The sequence below is a fragment of the Meleagris gallopavo genome, chromosome 1 (assembly GCF_905368555.1).
Source record: "Meleagris gallopavo chromosome 1, MGAL_WU_HG_1.1, whole genome shotgun sequence".
Classification (NCBI taxonomy): Eukaryota; Metazoa; Chordata; class Aves; order Galliformes; family Phasianidae; genus Meleagris; species Meleagris gallopavo.
Genome location: NC_139404.1, coordinates 187,749,433 through 187,768,012, shown reverse-complemented (window position 1 = coordinate 187,768,012; position 18,580 = coordinate 187,749,433). Strand labels below are relative to the sequence as shown.

General features: G+C 38.8%; 1 protein-coding gene across 20 annotated transcripts in view; it reads left to right on the top strand.

Moving 5' to 3' along the window:
* The window catches only part of DLG2 (discs large MAGUK scaffold protein 2), a 1,005,161-nt gene that overhangs the window by 146,533 nt on the left and 840,048 nt on the right, over positions 1–18,580 (top strand). For 12 of the 20 annotated variants that reach the window (XM_085216429.1, XM_085216427.1, XM_085216435.1 and 9 more), the window contains one exon: positions 939–1,031. In XM_085216429.1, coding sequence (XP_085072555.1) covers positions 939–1,031 — 93 coding nt within the window. Of the gene's footprint in view, positions 1–938; positions 1,032–7,022; positions 7,154–7,676; positions 8,346–18,580 lie in introns of those variants that run through there. The other 8 variants (XM_085216449.1, XM_085216444.1, XM_085216447.1 and 5 more) reach the window with 4 other exon arrangements.

The window sequence follows — 18,580 nt, the reverse complement described above, 5'->3', positions numbered from 1 at the left end:
AGAGTGTCTGTGATGCTCAACGCAGATAGATTCAAGAGACTGTACTCTGTTTGAATTCACTCTGCTTTCCTGTTCGTGCTCTTGCAAAGTGCCCAGAAATTTTCTGAAATCCAAGACAGTGGCAGTCATCTTGTTTCAATCAGCAGCTAACCCTTCAAGCACACTTTTGCAGGGAAAAATTGTAAACAGAGATGTCATTTGTAATATTTATTGCCTGAATGCAACATCTACAGTAATGTATTTTAGACTTCCAGCAGGAAAATAAAAGAAAAATTAAATACAGCCCTCTTACAATGCCTTCTATAAAAGATGTAATTAGGAAAAATACTGTGTGGTGGTGTTTTTGATGACTTTTTGTAAATGATATAAAATTTCAATTTCTGCAAACAAAAGAAAGTTAAAAAGAAAAGCATTCTATCTTTAAAGATCTGCAAATATGCATACTGCACCAGTGTGAAACCCTTTCCAAAATACGACTTTTAGGAGAATGTCATGAATTAGAAATGAGAAGATAAACCAGGTAATGCAGTTGATGCTGTAATGCGATCTGCTCCTGCAGCTCCTACAGATGAGAACCCCATTACCATCTGCAGGCCTTTTTGGCAGGGCACTGATTTCTGTCCTTATCTTTATGTTCTGATGCTGAGAGCTGCAGAGCACCCTGAATACCTTCTGAAGTCAACTGGAGATTATGATAAGCATCAGCTTGTAGATTTAGCCTATTAAGACGTTCACACACTTCCATGAGAGTGGCTGAGATAAAACCCAGAAGTTTTGCATGACAAGACATCGAGTTGAAAATCTCATGTATCAAACACCTGAGGTTTAGCTGAGTTCAGGCTACCCTTCTGTACGTTCAGGCTAATCTTTACATTTAGTTTTAATAGAATTAGATTGCACATATCAGCTACTTTATTTGGCATTTTTTCCCCCTTTAGGCTGCAGCTTCCAATGGGTCAGAAGAATCTGGGCAATCTCACAACAAGGAGAACCAGACTTTTGGAACTCATGTGCTAGATGTGAAGACAAAGGTATGGCCCAGTGTTTCATGATGGAGAATGAAATCTTTATTTGGTTGAATTCTGCTGGAGGTGAAATCTGTAGAATATATTGAATTTGAGCTCTCACAATATATATATGTGTATATATTTGCTGGTTGTTGGCAGCGTTTGCTAGCGCATTTGAATGAGGCTTATGGCTGCAATTTATTCTTGTTACTGGCCCTGTGTATTTCATGCTGTTCAAGGCAGGATTTATTTTTTATTCCATGTGCAGAAACATTAATATTGGCGGAAGTTCTGTTGGATTGCTGATCCTAAGGTGCTTTAATTTCAATGTATTTTTGAATTTTTGAAGGTGTTGCACACTTAGTACATTTTATCCAAGGCATTTTCAGTCTCTCAGTACATTTCATAGTTACTTTGTGGCTTGCAGCCAGTGTGGCAGAATATGTCAGTAAAGTGATTTTTATATGGGCAGTCTAATGATACTGACCTCAAGACTACACTGGATAAGTCATGAAGCAATATGACTTCATGGCTGTGGTGTGGGAAAAAGAAGCAGTTTTGCTGCTTGCCATGCCAAAGTTGTAAGTGTTTCATTACAATATCTCAATTATTTTCATAGGTTCACAATTTGGCTGGAACAATTCTCTTGGGCACAGATATTATTATGCAGAGTTTCAACCTTAAGGTCATTCTGTATTTTTTTTTTTTTTTTTCTTTTGGAAGTGAAAGAAAATTAAGTTTTCTTTTAAAGTTATCAAGATGAAAACATGACATAAAGAAAACAGACATTAACTGAGTTGGCGTGCTTATGTGATACCTTCACTGACTTTTGTTTATAACAGTGGAAAATTGCAGGTTATTCCCTTGTCTAAGACTTCCATTGGTTTTGCTGGCATTCCTGCATCAATTTCTCTGTTCCTTAATTTTTAAAGTTCTAAAGCACTAATTGTTTGGCATAATGTTTTGATATTCTTGTGTTGCTGTGTTCCTACGTGATCAGAAAACTTTTGTACTGTATAGGCCTATGGTACTAATTTGAAGTGTGACTGATTGTGAGATCAGCAGAACTGGATCTTTTAGTGGAAACCCAATTAGCAACCCGATTTTATACAAGTTTGAATCTCCTCAATCCCTTCAGTAAGGAACAGGAGATGAGAGCACTCACCAGTTCAGATATGGGACTGATACATTCTCTTCACTGTCTAAAGCTGAAGTAGATGACCCCAGCACAAAAGATGATTAATAACTGGAAAATCCAAAGATCAAATGTGTATTGCATGAGTTTGTACACTCATTAAATTTTGCCACTGTATTTATGGAGACAGTAGGTTTCCAAGGTAAGGAATTATTGGAGGCTTGATATATGCACTAAATACACTGTTTCCACGAGAATGTTGTAGAAAACAAGAGATGTCCTGGATATCAGCCCAATTTCACATCATTTCCAGCACAAATGCCCAGTTGAACAATACACTCTCTTTTCTGCTTGTATCGTGACTTGCTGGACTCACACGTTCTCCGTCAGCAATCCTGTATACTGCATTTTCATACTGTTTGTATCTCTCCAGCACATTGTGTAGCTGACAGTAAACTCTACAAGCAAACAAGTCGATTCCCAAAAACTAAGAAATTCAGAGCTGTGAGTCGTATTTTCTTTCATCCTCAGTACCATGGGATAGCAGATAGAAGGTGCTTTATTTCCATTTCCTGGAATCTACCACTTTTGTTTCATTCCTGTGAAAGAATCATTTTTTTTTTTCTGATTTCGTTTTCAAGTGACTGTGCTTGAGTGTCAGTGCGTGCTGCTGTGACAGTGACACATAGCTATTTAGGACTGGCTACATGTTTAAACATATGCACCAGCACTTTTCAGCTTCTGATGATCAATTGGGTGATAGATTTACTTCCTCAGGCAGTATGCTCAAGAATTAAAATGAACTCGTCATTCACTGTGGATCTTGAGAGCTGAGAACCACTTTGGTTGCCCTTGAGTACTATGCATTTCTATTGCAGAGCATCCCAGTCCACATAAAGCCAGGGCAGCGTTTGTAACTGAACTGCTTCTGTTTCATTCTGAATAAGGGATTTGTGGGAGGCAAGAGAAAGCAGTTATGGCTTTGTTTGGAAAATAATAGACGTATTAAACACTACACAGAAATTTTAAATTGGGAAAGGCTGCAGAGCTTTCAAAAGGCTAGTTTATCCTAGGCTTTTCATAGCTGGGGGACCTTTCCCCATCCTCCTCTTCACAAACTGTGATTGTGAATGTGCTTTTCCTACAACCCTGCAAATCATACTCTGTTCCCAGCTTTTTTTTTTTTTTTTTTGTTCCATAGCTATATAAGTTAGCTGGTGAGCTTGTTGGTTTGAGAGGCTGTATGATCTCCATACTGTCAAGATCAGACTGGATAAAAGCCTGAATACCCAGAGCTGACTGTACTACTCAATCTATTTGGAGAAGGAGATTAGAACGAAGATCTACTGAGAGCCTTTCCATCTCCATTTCTCCTGGAATCCTGGATTTATATTGACTCCTGGGGAAGAAGGGAGACAATCCTACAGTCCTACTGAGGGCAAAGGGTTGGGGCAGGAGGAAGGGGGATGTCCTCCACTGCTGGGGAGTGAAAACAAACTTTCTATGCATCAGCTGAGGTTGGGGCACTGTGACCATGTGGGCACAGGGTGCTTGGACTGAAGAAATGGAACTAACTGTTCAGCTTCCACTTCTGTCCACTCCTATTTTACCATCTATGGGGCTCAGAGCAGTGAGGTCTGATATTCTATGGAAAATAAAATTGTTTTTTCTGTTCAGAAAGCTACCAGCTGGAGAAACTGGTCAGGACTCCAGCATTGATTGTGCTAAATAGCAATGAAATTTGCTGTGCACAGGAGTAGGGAAAGCTGTAAGAAAACCGTCTGCCTGAGACTCTCAAGGGCCTGAGGCCAATTGCAGAGCTTCTGCTGTTAGGGCTGCTGCAGTCAGGAGGGGCAGAATTGCTAATTTGTTGATCTTTAAATTAACACTAGCACTCATGGGTTTCTGATTCAGCCTGGAAACTGCATTAAAATCCTCAGAAACTGAGGTATACAGAACTTCACACCTTCTAAAAATGGTATTAACTTTTCATGGCTGGAGCAGGATTTATTCTGACATTTCATTTGTAGTATAGCTCCTGACTACAAATCCAGGATCTGCTAGATTAGTAGTTTTACATTTTCTATTTTTTGTGTACCACAGAAACAGTCCTAATAAAGTCTGTCTCATGGGATTTTCCTTTCTAGCATATAATTACTCGTAACTTTTACTCCAGTGGTGACCTACTAACAAACCAGTCGTGATGCACAGCAACCTCACTGGAGCTGGGCTCAAGCAATGTAGATGAGCTCTGATCACAGAGACATAACTTCATAATTGCCCTCTTGCAAGAGAAGTAATTGGGAAAGTATTTAATATACTTGGAGCCTGCTTGGGTGCAATATAGGACCTGAAAACAAGGAAGAACATAATGCCATGTGAAAGACAGCCAACCTGAAACTAACAACATGTACTCCATAGTACACAGCACGTTAAAATATAAATAAATCTTTCTTCACATTTGTGAGAGGATGTGTGTTGTTTTCAATTCTCTGTGTAGGTGCAGAGAGCTCTGAATAGTCACTGGGTAAATTCTGCAAAATGCTGGCATTAATAGTGCTGTGTGAACAGTCTGGAAGATGTTTCCTTTCTTAGGGTCTGCACCAAAGCTTCGAGAGCCATTTTTTTTTCTCTTAATATCAATTGCTTGAATTGGAGATAATATTGAAGGCAACACTGCGTTTCTTTTATACGAATAATCTGTTTATCTGTACAGTTTCTGCTCGATAGTAGCTGGGTTTTGAAATAATTTAAGATTTTTTTAAAAGATTGGGTCATGAATGATACAAAAATCATGGAATACTTCCCATCTTCCTATTGATTTTAGGTTTTACTGAAGCTTGCTTTTACAATATATTAATTTCAGCTGAATGTTACAGGCTCTGCTTCTAAATATAACCGCCTAATTTTTTAAGCCATGTGCTTTGGTTATCCAAGTGGAAATACCTGGATACAGTGAAGTTTTTAATGACAGAAAGGAGCATTAAATTGTCCAATCTAAATTACTGCATTGTACAGACCATAACATTTCACCAATTTGTTTTTTTTGATTGACTTAAAAACAGACACCTTGGTAAAATTAGAGGAGAAGGAGACATCACCTGTGTAAACGGCTCTTGGATGGTGGTCTGCAGAACCACTGCTATCACAGTGGGAAATAGATACTGTTCCTCCTGAATTATGGTTTCCCAAGAGTCAGAGCTCATCTGAGGATACATTTGACTGTCTAAATCAACTACAGAAGCAACTACAAACCGCCTCTTTTCACTCCATATGGTTGCTTCTGAGTTAGTTTGGTTTTTGGGTCAAGTCTTTCTATAGTAGATTTCAGTTGTGATTGTATGGACAGATAGCATGACGGCTGGAAGAGCAGAGGAAAAAACAGAGCTAAGCAGCAAGATGACCTGCAGAAATTAGAGCAGAAGGAGATATTGCTAATGAAGGGGAAAGCTGTGCCAAGATTTGAAAATCCTAGATTTGAGGAGATAAAATGAATGGTAAAAGTATCTAGCTGGAGATGGCAATATTTCAGGGACTCTGCAGTTTAATGATGCACTAAGCTTGGGCAGTGCACAGGCAAATACTGTGCTGTGGAATGGTTGTTGGTGCACTGTATGGAAGGAGGTGACAGTGCAGGATTTACATCCAAAAACTGGAGGAGTGCAAGAGAAAACTGTTGAGTACCTTTATGGAGCCTGCATTTCCAAAACACAAACACAGGCAACCTTGCTTGAATATCCTCAAAGTTTTCAGACCCTCTTTTTCATGTCGACTGTAAATAGAACCATGAATTTACTGGAGCCAATTCACAGAAGTTTCTTGAAAGTAGGAGCGTTTACAGATCATGCCCTCAGAGACCCATTTCAAAATATATCCCCATATGCCAATTTTCAGTATGATATGAAATTTTACAGCCAAGTCATTAGGTAATTATATGTATGGGAATATTTCATGCCTTACTAAATCAGCTTGAATCTATGAAGTGGAATAGAAAAAATATGTTGCGTGCTTGACATCAAAGTGTTAAAACTTCTCCTGAATTTAGATTTGATTGAATTCTTTTATTCCATCATGCCAAGAACACAAGGAGTGCTTTGGTTAGACCAACTTATTAGGTTAATTTGTTTTTAGGTAGGTGGTTAATTGATTTTGACTTCAAGGACATTTGAAAAGTTCCCTGATTCACATAATCTATAGTTTAATAAGCTTGTCTAATACTTGGCTACTGGACTAAACCGCAGTAGGGAAAAAATATGCAGGCTCAAGTGCAAGCTGTAAACACAAATCAAGTTCGTTTTGCATGCATGTGGCTGCCCAGAGTGAGCTAAAGTTTTAGGCAAAGTCAGAGGTGCTCTGGAGACTTTTCTCTTTAAGATGTTATATCCCCCAAGACTGTACTAGCTGGGGGAGGGCTGGTTGCTCTCTGACCACATATCTGATTCATTATGGCTTTTGTAACTTTGGTAGCAGTGACCTCATTTTGGCAAAGTGATGTGTGCCATTTACTGAGCCTCTTGCTGCTTTAGCAATCAGGGGAATATTAGGGTTATAACCCAGGTAATTTATGGAAGAGAGATGACTCTTAAATATCCTTTTATTTTCTTGGAAAGTCCTGTTTTATTGAAAACATATTTTAGCTCTGAGTGAGAATGAGAGATCCTCAGCAAAGCACCCAGGGGGACTGTGCTGTCCAGTGTGTTGAAAAGGTGAATTGTAATGTATGGGTGTCTAGACGTTTCCTCTTGTTGCTGTCAACAGTCCAGTTGGCTGTATTTTTTTTTCCAGTGAATAGGAGCATTGATTTTCCTCTCTCTTTGGCCAGAGCTTTCATTTTACATATCTTTCCCCTTCTGTGTCTCTTTCTCTCTCCCTCCTTCTTTCTTTTCTCTCCTTCTTCCTCTATCTGTAAGAGAGGGAAGACTTTAAGAGCTGACAGCGGGCTTTCTAACTCAGAATGATTCATGTAAGACACCTGAAAGGCAAACTCTGCAGCAGCATCACTGCAAGAAAGGTAGGGATCGGGGTAAACAGTCCATAAAGCTCTGAGAAGGGCATACAGAACATGAAATAAATGGATTAAGTCTGCAAATCTCAGATTCTGAGAAAGTTTGGGAAAAAACTTGAGTTTTTAAGCTCTGTTTTTCAGGGTGCTTCTTAAAAAATTAAATATTTGGTGCGTTTTTCATAAGTGGGGGGGAAAAAAAAAGGTATCCCTCTCTAGCTTTGAATAAGGTATAAATATTGGTTGTTTTTTTTTTCTTTTTTTTTTTTTCCCATGGATGGCAAAGTAAAATAACATCCCTGTTGCACTTCCCAGACCTGCGTGCATGTGTGAATGTGCAGTTCCCATTTTTCACCTGACTGCTTATTTTCTGTTGCACTTTTTGAAAGTTCGCCTACTCCAGCTGTTATTTATATTCACTCCCTGAATCTGAACGTGACCCAGTAATTCTGAGCGGCCGTGGATGTGACGCATGAGCTATCGCACGCACCTCAACGTTTCACTTCCAGCAATACGTGTTTTGCAGAATCGTGCTCCTAATAAAAACCCGTACAACCGAAAGCAGTTGTTTTGGCAGAGAAGAGACAGGGCTGTGATAGATGGGCCCGATAGTTGTATGTGTTGTGCTTGCTCGGAGTTCGTAGGAGAGAGGAGGGAGAGAGCGAGCGAGAGGGGGGAGAAAAAAAAAAGACAGGGAAGGAGAGAGAGAGAGAGAGAGAGAGAGAGAGAGAGATTGAGAGAGAGACTTGGCAAAGGAAATCTTATGGGTATACTGAAACAGCAGATCAGAATTGTGAAACCAGAGCCAGGGCTGAAATGTGATGCTTTTGCTCTTTTGTGCTTGTTGTGGTTCTCATCTTCCCATGTAGAAGGCTGCATACCATTCAACAGAATATTCCGATCGCAGATTGAACAATGCAGCAATCAAGCCTGATAAGCCACCTGGAAGTTTTGCTTGAGATGATTTCTAGTGGGTTTTCTGATCTCTGTGAGCATCATGACTGCCTTTAGCATTGTGGAGGAGGACTCGAGTTTCTTATGAGGGCCCCACTTGGAAAAGCAGGCTGTGCAGATTCAAGCCTCCGGTTCTGTTCATGCTGTTCAAAAGCCTTTCCTCACCCTTGCTGATTTGTTTTTATGATTTACATACACTCCTGTGGAGATTTACAGAATGGATTGTCTGTGCATTGTCACGACCAAGGTAGGATTGGAAACGTTGCTGTAATGTGTACATATTTTTCTGCTATTTTTCTGTTCCTGTAATTAAATAGATTGAGCATGTATTGTGTCAGGTTGCAAGATAAAGTGATAAATAAGCTTTGCTTCAATGAGCATTTTGTTCTCTTTTTCTGTAGATTATGCAGTTTGTTTCTGTATCACTTCCTAAATGATATGTAATTTACTTATTTTTACTAGCAAAAGGAAAATGATTTCATATTTTATCTTAGCCTGTGCTTGTGTCTATTAATATCTCCAGCTACTGGAGCACTTTCAGAATACATGGTATCAGCCACAAATTTTCTTAGCTTATCAGCTTATTCTGTGAACTAAAGAATAAAAAATATGAGGGCATTATATGGGTCCTAGCATTTTTAAAGAGGCCAATCAGATGTAGTTTAGGTAGTCATGATGTTTCTGATTGGAGAGATGCAAGTTTCTTGTGGCTTATTGTGGCTTTTTTTGAGGGGGGAGGTGGGGGGGGGAACTTAGATAGCTTTGCTTCTCTAGGCCTGCAAAATAAAAATGCCTTTGTCCCAGTTCAGCACTCTTATACTGATGTTGGATCTGAGCTGACTGCTTGGGAATGGTATTTCTAAATAATTCCTTCCAAATGTGCATGTAAATAGTCTGTTACCCACAAGAGTTGTGGCAGGTTAAAGACTGTGGTTATGGGCACTGCCCGAGTTGAAGATCTGGGATAGGGGTAAATTGAATGATTCTTTGAAGCATCCTCAAACTTAGAAAACTGACATTATAGTAAATAAGAGGGAGGTAATCAGGGAAATTCCTTTCTGTTGCTACAGGACAGGCAGCTCACCACATGTTTGTAGGTGGATTTGCACATGGTACCAGTGTTTATAAGGAGCAGTTAGCAGGGTAAGTCAGGACACTGGGGTTCAGTGCAGCCGCTTCATGTTCTGTTTCATTTTTTGATGAATTTCATGATTTCCATAAGATTTGCAAAGTGTCTAGGGCATCCATAGCACCTCAAGGCTGTGTAAATGATGTAACAAAACATCGGTTAGTGCTAATGTAGCCACTCCTGTCATTTTTTTCTTGATGGCCATATAGAATGGGGACACCAATCTGTGACATGAAGAAGGGCAGGAGCAGATACCCCATACACCCATGGCAGCAAAGAGGGCTGGTGGGTTGCCAACCAGAGCACGATGGAGCTGCTGAAACAGATGCAAGCTGTCATTCCCGTCGCCAATGGAGAAACACAGACAGGGAGAGAACAGGAGGTGAATGAGGCCACAGAAGGAACGTGTGCTCCTTCTGTGACCTCATTCACCTCCTGTTCTCTCCCATTCTTTCTGGGTCTTTCCAGGACCTTCTGGTTCCTGCAAGCTGTGCTGAATCTAATGCTTCATCCTCAACCTGCCCTGGAGTAGACTGGAGATTCCTATAGGCTCCTGTTGACGTGATGCCAGTGAAAAGCGCTCAGCATCAGTGGTGCTGCACCACCGAACAAAGCTTGTGTGCAGTCTGGTGCTAAACATCTGATTTTTACTCCCTGAACATTATTTTTTTTATTATTATTTTTTTTTAATCAGAAAAGAGAGCTGCAATTAATCCCACTTCTGGCTCTCTGGTGGTATGGACCAATAATTGCAGCTGTCCTTGGTCTTGAAAATATGACGTGGAGGATTTGGGACAGGAGAATGAATCTGCTTTTAACGTCATGCGACTGGGAGCCGAACATGACCCAGCACCTTTTATACCTGTATATCTCCAACAGGAGTTATGATTTCATTTATTTCATGAACTGGCACTGAGTGTTGCCACCAAGTATTTTCCCAGGGTTTTTTGGTCAGTAACAAATTTATACTCTTGCTACTGCTCTGAGAAGGGCTCCCAGCTCCAAATATCCACCATATTTTTCATCCCAGCTCCTCTGTTTTGTGGATCTGCTACTAAATGCCCAAAATGATTATGAAAGCCAAGTGTTTCAGCCTCAAATATTCAACTCCAGATATTCAGTCTTTGCTGCCAACTGTAGAGTTGAAATGAGAAAGGATTGCAAATTGTAGGTGACCTGCTATTTGGATGCATGTGGGAACACCATATTAACATGTATAAATGAGATGAATAATGGCAAAAAATCTAGTTTCAGAAAACTTTCATATTGTAAAGGCTCAGAGCCAAACAAATTAAAGTTGATCTCTTCATCTTGCTTTAGTGCCATATTTAAATAGCTTCACTAGTGACGTTGTATTATATTGATTCCTAATCTGCTCTTACTTTCTTTATTGTGTACTGGAGTAACTCTATTTCCTTTAAGCCTACAAAATCTTTACAGGATCAGTTTATGAAAGTTTTCACCAGTATAATGAGAGCACGTTTTTTTTTCCAGAGCATTTAATATCTATTTTAAAATTTAATTTAATAAATATCAATTCAACAAAACAGCAATCTGGCCATTTTTGGCTTCAGATCTGCTAATTACCCTTATTTAAATATCCATTTGTCTGATTTTTGCTAATTATTGCCATTTTCATCCTTGGAAAAGTAGATCTTAATGTCAAGAGGGAGTAAATACATCAGTTCTATTCTTCAGATCTTATAAATAATACAAAGTCAGTGAAAGATGAATGCTACTTATATTGAAAAAAGCGAACAGTGTTTGAAAACTTAACATTTATAACACATGATCATTAAATTTAACCTGGAATTTGTGATATTTCCAGCCCATAGGAAATGACATAAACTTGGTGGGGTGAATATACGCTTGTAGATTATGTACGAGGGATCCAAAGACCCTGTTTTGAACTCTACTTTTTAGAAGCCATCTAATCTACCTCCCCAGATCTTAAATCTTCCAAACATTATTCTTTTCAACCAAAATGTAGGCTATGTTTAAGATAGATTTCATATATTCATTTCTCCAGATTCTTCCTTTCCATTTTCGTTTCATCTTTCTATGAATTTTTACACCCCTGACTTAGGAAATACTGGATCAGTCAAAGAGGACTTATGTGTTCCTGATTTATTTTAATTTGTCATGCACCTAGCATGGATTTGCTTTTTTGCTGTTTCATAAAGCCCATTATTTTGTGACATTGTTTTATCATTAGCAAGAATTCAGTATAAATAAAAGTTTAGGTCAAGATTCAATTTCATCAGGAGCTCCAGGAGGTTCTGTAAAGGAAGAACATTCCCGCTGTGCCTCCTAACAGTCAAAGGCAACATGCTGTCCCCTCTACTGGCTCTCAGCTCTCTTTCTGCCCTTTGTAGTGTTATGAATACAGCGGTAGCTGTAGTTGGTGAAAAAGAAAATAGGTAACTCTGTGTTGCCAGACAAGATTCACAATAAAAGGGCCTGGTTCACTGAAACCCCCAGCTCTTGGTGTCAGGTGGCTTAGAAAAGATGATCATCTTTCAGTGTGAAAAAAAATATCTTTTTGCTTTGCTGTTGCAAAGGAGAGCTCAAAGGTGGAAGCTTGAAAGGTTTTAAACCCAGAAGGCAAAGGAAGATAAACCAAAATGTATATATATTTTTTAAAACTCATGACCTCAAGGTGTCAGATCAAGGCTTTCTGAAACCTGCAATTAATAATCACAACATCACATAAAAATAAATAAGAGCAGAATACCACAAGTCACTACTTGGTCCTTGGTCAAAACTGGGGCTAGCTAAAACCCTTCTATGATAGACATTTTGAAATGTTCTAAGCAATCTAGTCTACCATCCGTAACATTGGTCATGACACTAAGAATTGACAATGTTATTGTCACTAGTGTCATGTCCTGTCCTGTTTTGGAGCTGCATCTTGTGATTTGCTTAAAATCCCAAATTTTATCACTTGAATGTTTCCATGTATTGAGGGATGCTTGCAAAGATGGAACAAGTATATACTAATGACTAAAGACTAGAGAGCAACTCAAACACCCCAATTTATGCAGAAAACCTAAACCACTTGTTTGTTGCCTGACTCCTTAGTTGAGTCGCTTGGCTTGTACAGAAAGAAATAGCTTCCTTTAGACTAAGACAGAATGCCCAACTTGATCCTGTTGGTGGTTTTGCCAGCTACAAAAATGAATTTTGGTCACCCAGATTTTGAAAATTCTTCAGAAATTACTCCTTTCAGATTCTGATTGCTAGCTTCCATTTAACTCTAAGGAGATTTAAGCAGTCTTATACACTGCACAGGTTCCATGTTTAATTCAAGTGTGACTAAATAGAAAAAAGTGATTATTCATGCGAGTGTAGAGTAGATCTCTTATATTTATTTATTTAGAAATAGTGTGTTACACTACTAAAGATTTCCTTCCTTCCTTCCTTCCTTCCTTCCTTACTTCCTTCCTCCCTCCCTTCCTTCCTCCCTTCCTTCCTCCCTTCCTTCCTCCTTTCCTTCCTCCCTTCCTTCCTTCCTTCCTTCCTTCCTTCCTTCCTTCCTTCCTTCCTTCCTTCCTTCCTTCCTCCTTCCCTCCCTCCCTTCCTCCCTCACTCCCTCCCTCACTCTCTTTCTTCCTTTGTTTCTTCCTTCATTTCTTCCTTCCTTTCTCTCTCTCTCTCTTTCTCTCTCTCTTTCTCTCTCTTTCCCTCTCTTTCTCTTAGTCCTCTCAGAAACTTTTCTAAGAATTTAATTCAAGTGTTTAAAACAATGAAATAAGGATGGAAAGAAAAAAAATCTATGTTTTGTGCTGGCACTGGGAAGAAGGGTCACATGCTTCTTTATGTTGAGCCATCCCGATGATGAACATGTTCAATTCTGACTGGCAATGTAGCCAGGAGCCAGCAACATCTGTCTATTCTATTTTCTTCTGTTCATCTGGCAATATATTTAGAACAGAGGAGATCCATGTATGCACTTTAGGCAAAACTCTGATGGATGTTTGATCGTAAGTCTCAGTACAGGGAAAGGTCATGGAAAATAAGAAGCCACTACTCACAAGTATGGCACCAACATCTAGCATAGACCTTGGGTATGAATTCTGCAGGCTTCTCTCACTCCACACACGTATCATCTCACTTCACGGCATGAAGTTAGGAGTAAAACAGGGAAGTAAAGCTGTAAAACATTCAGCTTGTCTTTTCATTTGGCTTTCCATTCCCTGTAGTCTCAACATAGAACACAAAGCAAAATTTTGTTAATCTGACTGAGGAGCTGCTGTGGATGAGCTAGTTAATTTTGAAACTGCTAGTCTTCAATGAGCATATCATTAAAAGTCCTTGTTGAACAGTGCTTCATGCTTGGGAAAGGTAGGTCCAGATTTGTGTCCCAGTAGGGTTCTGCAGATTCTCCCAGTGCAGGGAAAACCTTCATTTAGTGTTTAGCCAACTCAACTGACTTTCATTGCCCAACAATTAGTGTAAAGGGGTATTTTTAGAACTCAGCTAAAGAATGGCGCAAAACAGAGGTGGCATGATGCCACTGGAAGGACCTCTCTACTCTGGCCTCTCTGATTTAGAACAGTAAAACCAAAACAGTTCTCATTAAAAAAGGGGTCTTCCCACCTCCTCGTTTACATTGAGTTAATCTAAATTCTGTATTTATATAGATTAAAATGGTGCATCCTTAGTGAAGTTCAGCTTATTCTATAGAACTTCCTACAGGATCAGATGTGCGTATCTGAGATGCTGTTTGTAGAGCCAGTCCAAAAATTAGGAAATGATAAAGCAAGATATAAATACTGAGATTAAAGCAGTACCTCAGGTGTTGGAGGATGTTATAATCTTAAGAAAACTAGCAGAACTGTAGAGTGCTGCATTACATGGGGATCTGACTTAAATTTAGCTGGATATGAAACAAAAAAAATTACCACATTTCTATCTGCCTGCATGTTGTTAATAGTGCTAAATAGATCTGGGAACATTTGTTGTTTTTCTCTCTGCAAGGCTTCAGGCTTGGAATCATTGCAGTTTCAAATCATAAATTGGGTAGCTAAGTTTTTGTGCTGAATATCCAGGCTCCAATAAACCAGAAACAAAGCAATCTTAATGATTTTCCCCCCAGAGATTCACATTTAGCTAAATTCAAAATGTTTTTTTTTTTTTCTACAGTCATTATTAGATCCTGATGAGTACTTCAGAATGTGGTGTTTTCCTGCCAGACCTTAAAAGTGTGATATTGCTGAATCCATGCAATTTACATGTAATTTAGTAAACTCCACTCTGAAGTGGTACTTGAGGACAGCTTTGATGACTGTGGGTTGGCTGCTGGCTAAACTGCACATTCTTAGAAGTGCAGGAAGATCCTTTTCATTGATTACCATTCATCTTAGCTGTAGAATGTGCTCACAGAAGTCTGACAGATGGGGAGTGTAAGCGAATATTTATTTCAAATCTTTATTTACCAGTGTTAAATTTTGGAACAATCATTGTAAGCCTCTAGCTCTTGGATTTCAAATGTTATGAATGTAAACTGATGAGGCACGTGTTGTCTCTTCTAGAAAAAAAAACTTTTTTCTTTTTAGGGGGGAGCCTCAAGAAAATTGCACAGAACAAACCAATGCGCATTGCATATGCAATGTCTTGTAATTATATCTTGTCAAAAGCTCAACTTTTTTTCTCCTTTATTCTTTAGAAATATGGTAATTGTCCCTTTTCCCTTGTAGTTAATTATAAATTTCAGGAAGAATTAAGTCTGTTAAATCTCTTCTTCCCCCACTTCCCCCTCCCTTCGTCTCTATGGTAGCAGCAGGAATAGAAGAGAATTACTTTGATCTTCATTTCTGAATGACATTTCATTTCTTCTAAGCATTGACCTTGTTTAGTGCAACTGAAATTTTCAATAGATTTCATTAGATTATAATTTGCTGATCTCAGAGAGATGTCTTTATTGAGATTAGTTTTAACTATGAAAGAAGAAGGGTGATTTGTTTCATAAATCTGTGAACAGCTCTATAAACTGAGAAAAGAAAATGTTCAATTAACTGCTCAGGCAGATACGATTCGGGCTTAAAGCTACTGCACAGCAGTGGAGAGCTGCACATGTAAGGAAAGGCGGAAGATACTGAGTAAGACAAAGAAAATTAGAAAGCCTGATCCTGCCTGAAGTAATGATAGCATTTCTTAATGACAGCAGAGCTATGCAGCCTTAGCAAACCCTTTCTCTAATATTCTGAGGGCCTGGGTGGACGTGGGAAGATAATTTCCTAGTGCTGAGGTGAGCTGCATTTTTAAGCATTTCAGATAGCTGGAGCTGACCAAATGTATTCCTTGCTATATCCAGAAGGACATTAAAAGCAGAAAAGATAGGTCTCCTGGCACACGTCCTCAACATAATCATGCATTTCTTCTGTGTTTTAATCTGTTTGCTACTACCATGCAAATTTCTTTCTGCCTCCCTTCACCTGATACAAGAGTTCTGAAAAAATGAGAGGATGTGTGCAGTCAAGGAGAAGAGAATGGTTATTTATGAGTGAATCATTAGGTCAGGGGTATTGCCTCATGTATGATTATATTTTAGTTCCATGATTTTCATTACCCCAGAGAGTCCTCTGCAACAGAGAAGATAATTTGTCAGGCTGTGCAGGAGTAGATAAGTATCTTCCATTGGGTTTGACTTCAGAGAACTCTTTTGTTACTGGAGACCTCACTCAAGGACTCGTGTGCAATTTGCAAATCATATTCTTGGCTGTTTTTGTGGATACAAAAGGAATCTTGCCTGTGACTCCTTTTGATTCTGATCACCAATATCTTCTCTGAGAAGGAATTTAAGTTAGATCTTAAAGAGTGCTGCAGTTCAGTGATCCCTAAAGAATCATATAGCAGATAAACTATTCCTAAATAGTCTTTGTATCTTTTGTCAATCTCTACTTGCCCATGAGAAGATGACAATAATCTATACGTAAGTGCTCCCAGAGTCCCCCAAACACCTCCAGCAATCATTGTGGTTGATCACACACCTCAAAAGAGGAATTTATCCTTGATACTTTCCCAAGAGCGACCAACAACCTCTACAACCAACAACCTCTGCTTTGCAGCACCACAGAACTCTCAGCTTTACCCATTCTGATTCAGTATTTCCACGCAGGAAAATCAGAGTGACTTCCTAGGCACTGATGCCTACCATTCTGCATTATATTAATATGTTTACAAGGTACACCTGATTTAGTGGTTGGCAATCCTGCCTATGGCAGTGGGATTAGAACTAGATGATCGTGTGAGATCCCTTCCAACAAAAGCTCTTCGATGGTTCTATGATTCTACATCATTCTGATGTTTGTAACCAGAGCTAATAACAGTCAGTTATTTCAACATCTGACTGAGTAAAGTACACAGGAAAGAAGCTTTCTTAAGGCTGCTTGCTGGGAAAGTAGACGTTTGGCTCAAAGAGTCTGAAGATCTTGAAGCCTTCCTTTGCCTTCTGACCTTGATGCTTTCTGTCTTCTTGTTACCTCTGAGAGTCTGCATTTCTGATAAACCTATTGGACTGGTAATTGCATGTAACGGTGCGTCCAGAGAAGGAAGGAGGTTAGCATCTCTATCAGATGGTCATCCCTACATTGCTTCCTGACTGTATTACTGCTAAGCAATTTATCAAGGTTTTAAAGCGTCAGCCCTGGAAGAAGGATGTCACAAATGCAGAATTCAGCAAGGATAATGGACTTATTCTTTTATGTTCCGAGGTTTCTCTATACAAAAATGTCACAAGCTGGTGATCTTACTGCTTATTTTGAAAGCTCTGATTGCTTGAAGTTTTGATGAAGCCCATGCCTGGACAGGTCTGTCAGTACAATGCATCTGTATCAAAGGGAAAGCTTAGTAGTGCCAGGTATGCTCAAGGAAAAGGAATGATACAAGACTGGAAATCATTCATAAGCAATGGAGAAACAGCCTCTCTGCTTCCATTTCAGATGGAGAACTTTTATTGGAACATATTCTCCCAGACAGCGAGGCAAATTATATTCCTTTGGCATATAAATATGAGTAAAGGTGAAAAGTGAGCAACAGGTCACTCCGTACTCCTTTGAAAACTGGCTAAAAAAATGTTTTCAAATGATGGATTTTCATCACTTCTTGGATTTTTAGCTTTCCAGTGTAATAGTAGGCCAGAGTTTATGGTCCTTATACTCACCAAACTCCTAAACTGGTGAAAATATTAACAGTAATAATTAAATTGAGTTAGTTTCTTTTACAAGCTGCGAATAATTCCCTATTTATTTATTCCTATTCTTATCTGCATTTCCTGTGCTTCCAGAATGCTTTATGTATTGCTGACTTTGTGGGTAACTTGTTTCATAGTTGGTGTCTATAATGTATGACATGTTGGAATTTGTGGTTTATTTAAAAAAAAAATACATAAAATTGAGCACATTTATGCAGAGAGCTTTATTAACATCTGATATGGAATTGTTACTTAGAACTTTATCACCTGAGTAAGGATGGGAGATATGAAAGTTATAAAAAGCATTGTTTTTAATGAAAATGCAAAAAGTATTGACCACTCAAATATGAATTCAAACATGAATTTTAAAGAAAAATCTTCAAACTTCATACTCAACCCAGCCCTTGAGCTGTAAATGTGGGATATCTGGAAAGCTGCTGCCTGTGAGCAATTTCCATTACCTCTGTCTCTCTGGCCTTGGAATGCACAGCATTTGCCTTGTGATTCTGGGCTTTGGGACAATTTTTGCTGTGAATCTCAAAATAAGGAGTATCTATAGAGTGCTCTTCCTCCTTCTGTAAGATCTGGACCTTTTATTTTGCAGACATATCCTCTTAAAGGATGTGAGGATACTTTCAAGGAATCTCTTGACACTGCTATACATGGTTACCTGAGTTTGTAAGGTTAGAGGTTTCAATAAAAAAATGTACTTCCTGTCCAAAGCAGATTATTAATTTTCTTGGCTTTATTTGGTCTTAGATTAGACTTTGTTAATGAAAGAAAGAAAAACAATAATAGGCAGTATTTTATCCAGCCTTTTGATCAAAGTTTATTTATAGTTTTGTTATTTTGATAGCCTTGGTTTGGTGAAGCATCGATCCCTTCTTTGTAGGTGATAACATATTGCTGCCATGATACCAATGACTTTTTCTAATCCTTTTAAAAAAACTTTCTCAATTTGCATCTAAATGTACAATGCTTTCTGCTTACTAACGATGCATTGTTGAATATTCCTTAAAGGTGTCTAGGTGGAAAAACAGAAGGTTTTTAATGTTTGGGGAATACAAATCTGAAATTGCTAAGCACAGCTTTTCCTACTTTTTTTCCTCCTTATAAAAGTGTTTAGAACTGCAGTACTTTAGAAATGTTTACTTTTTGT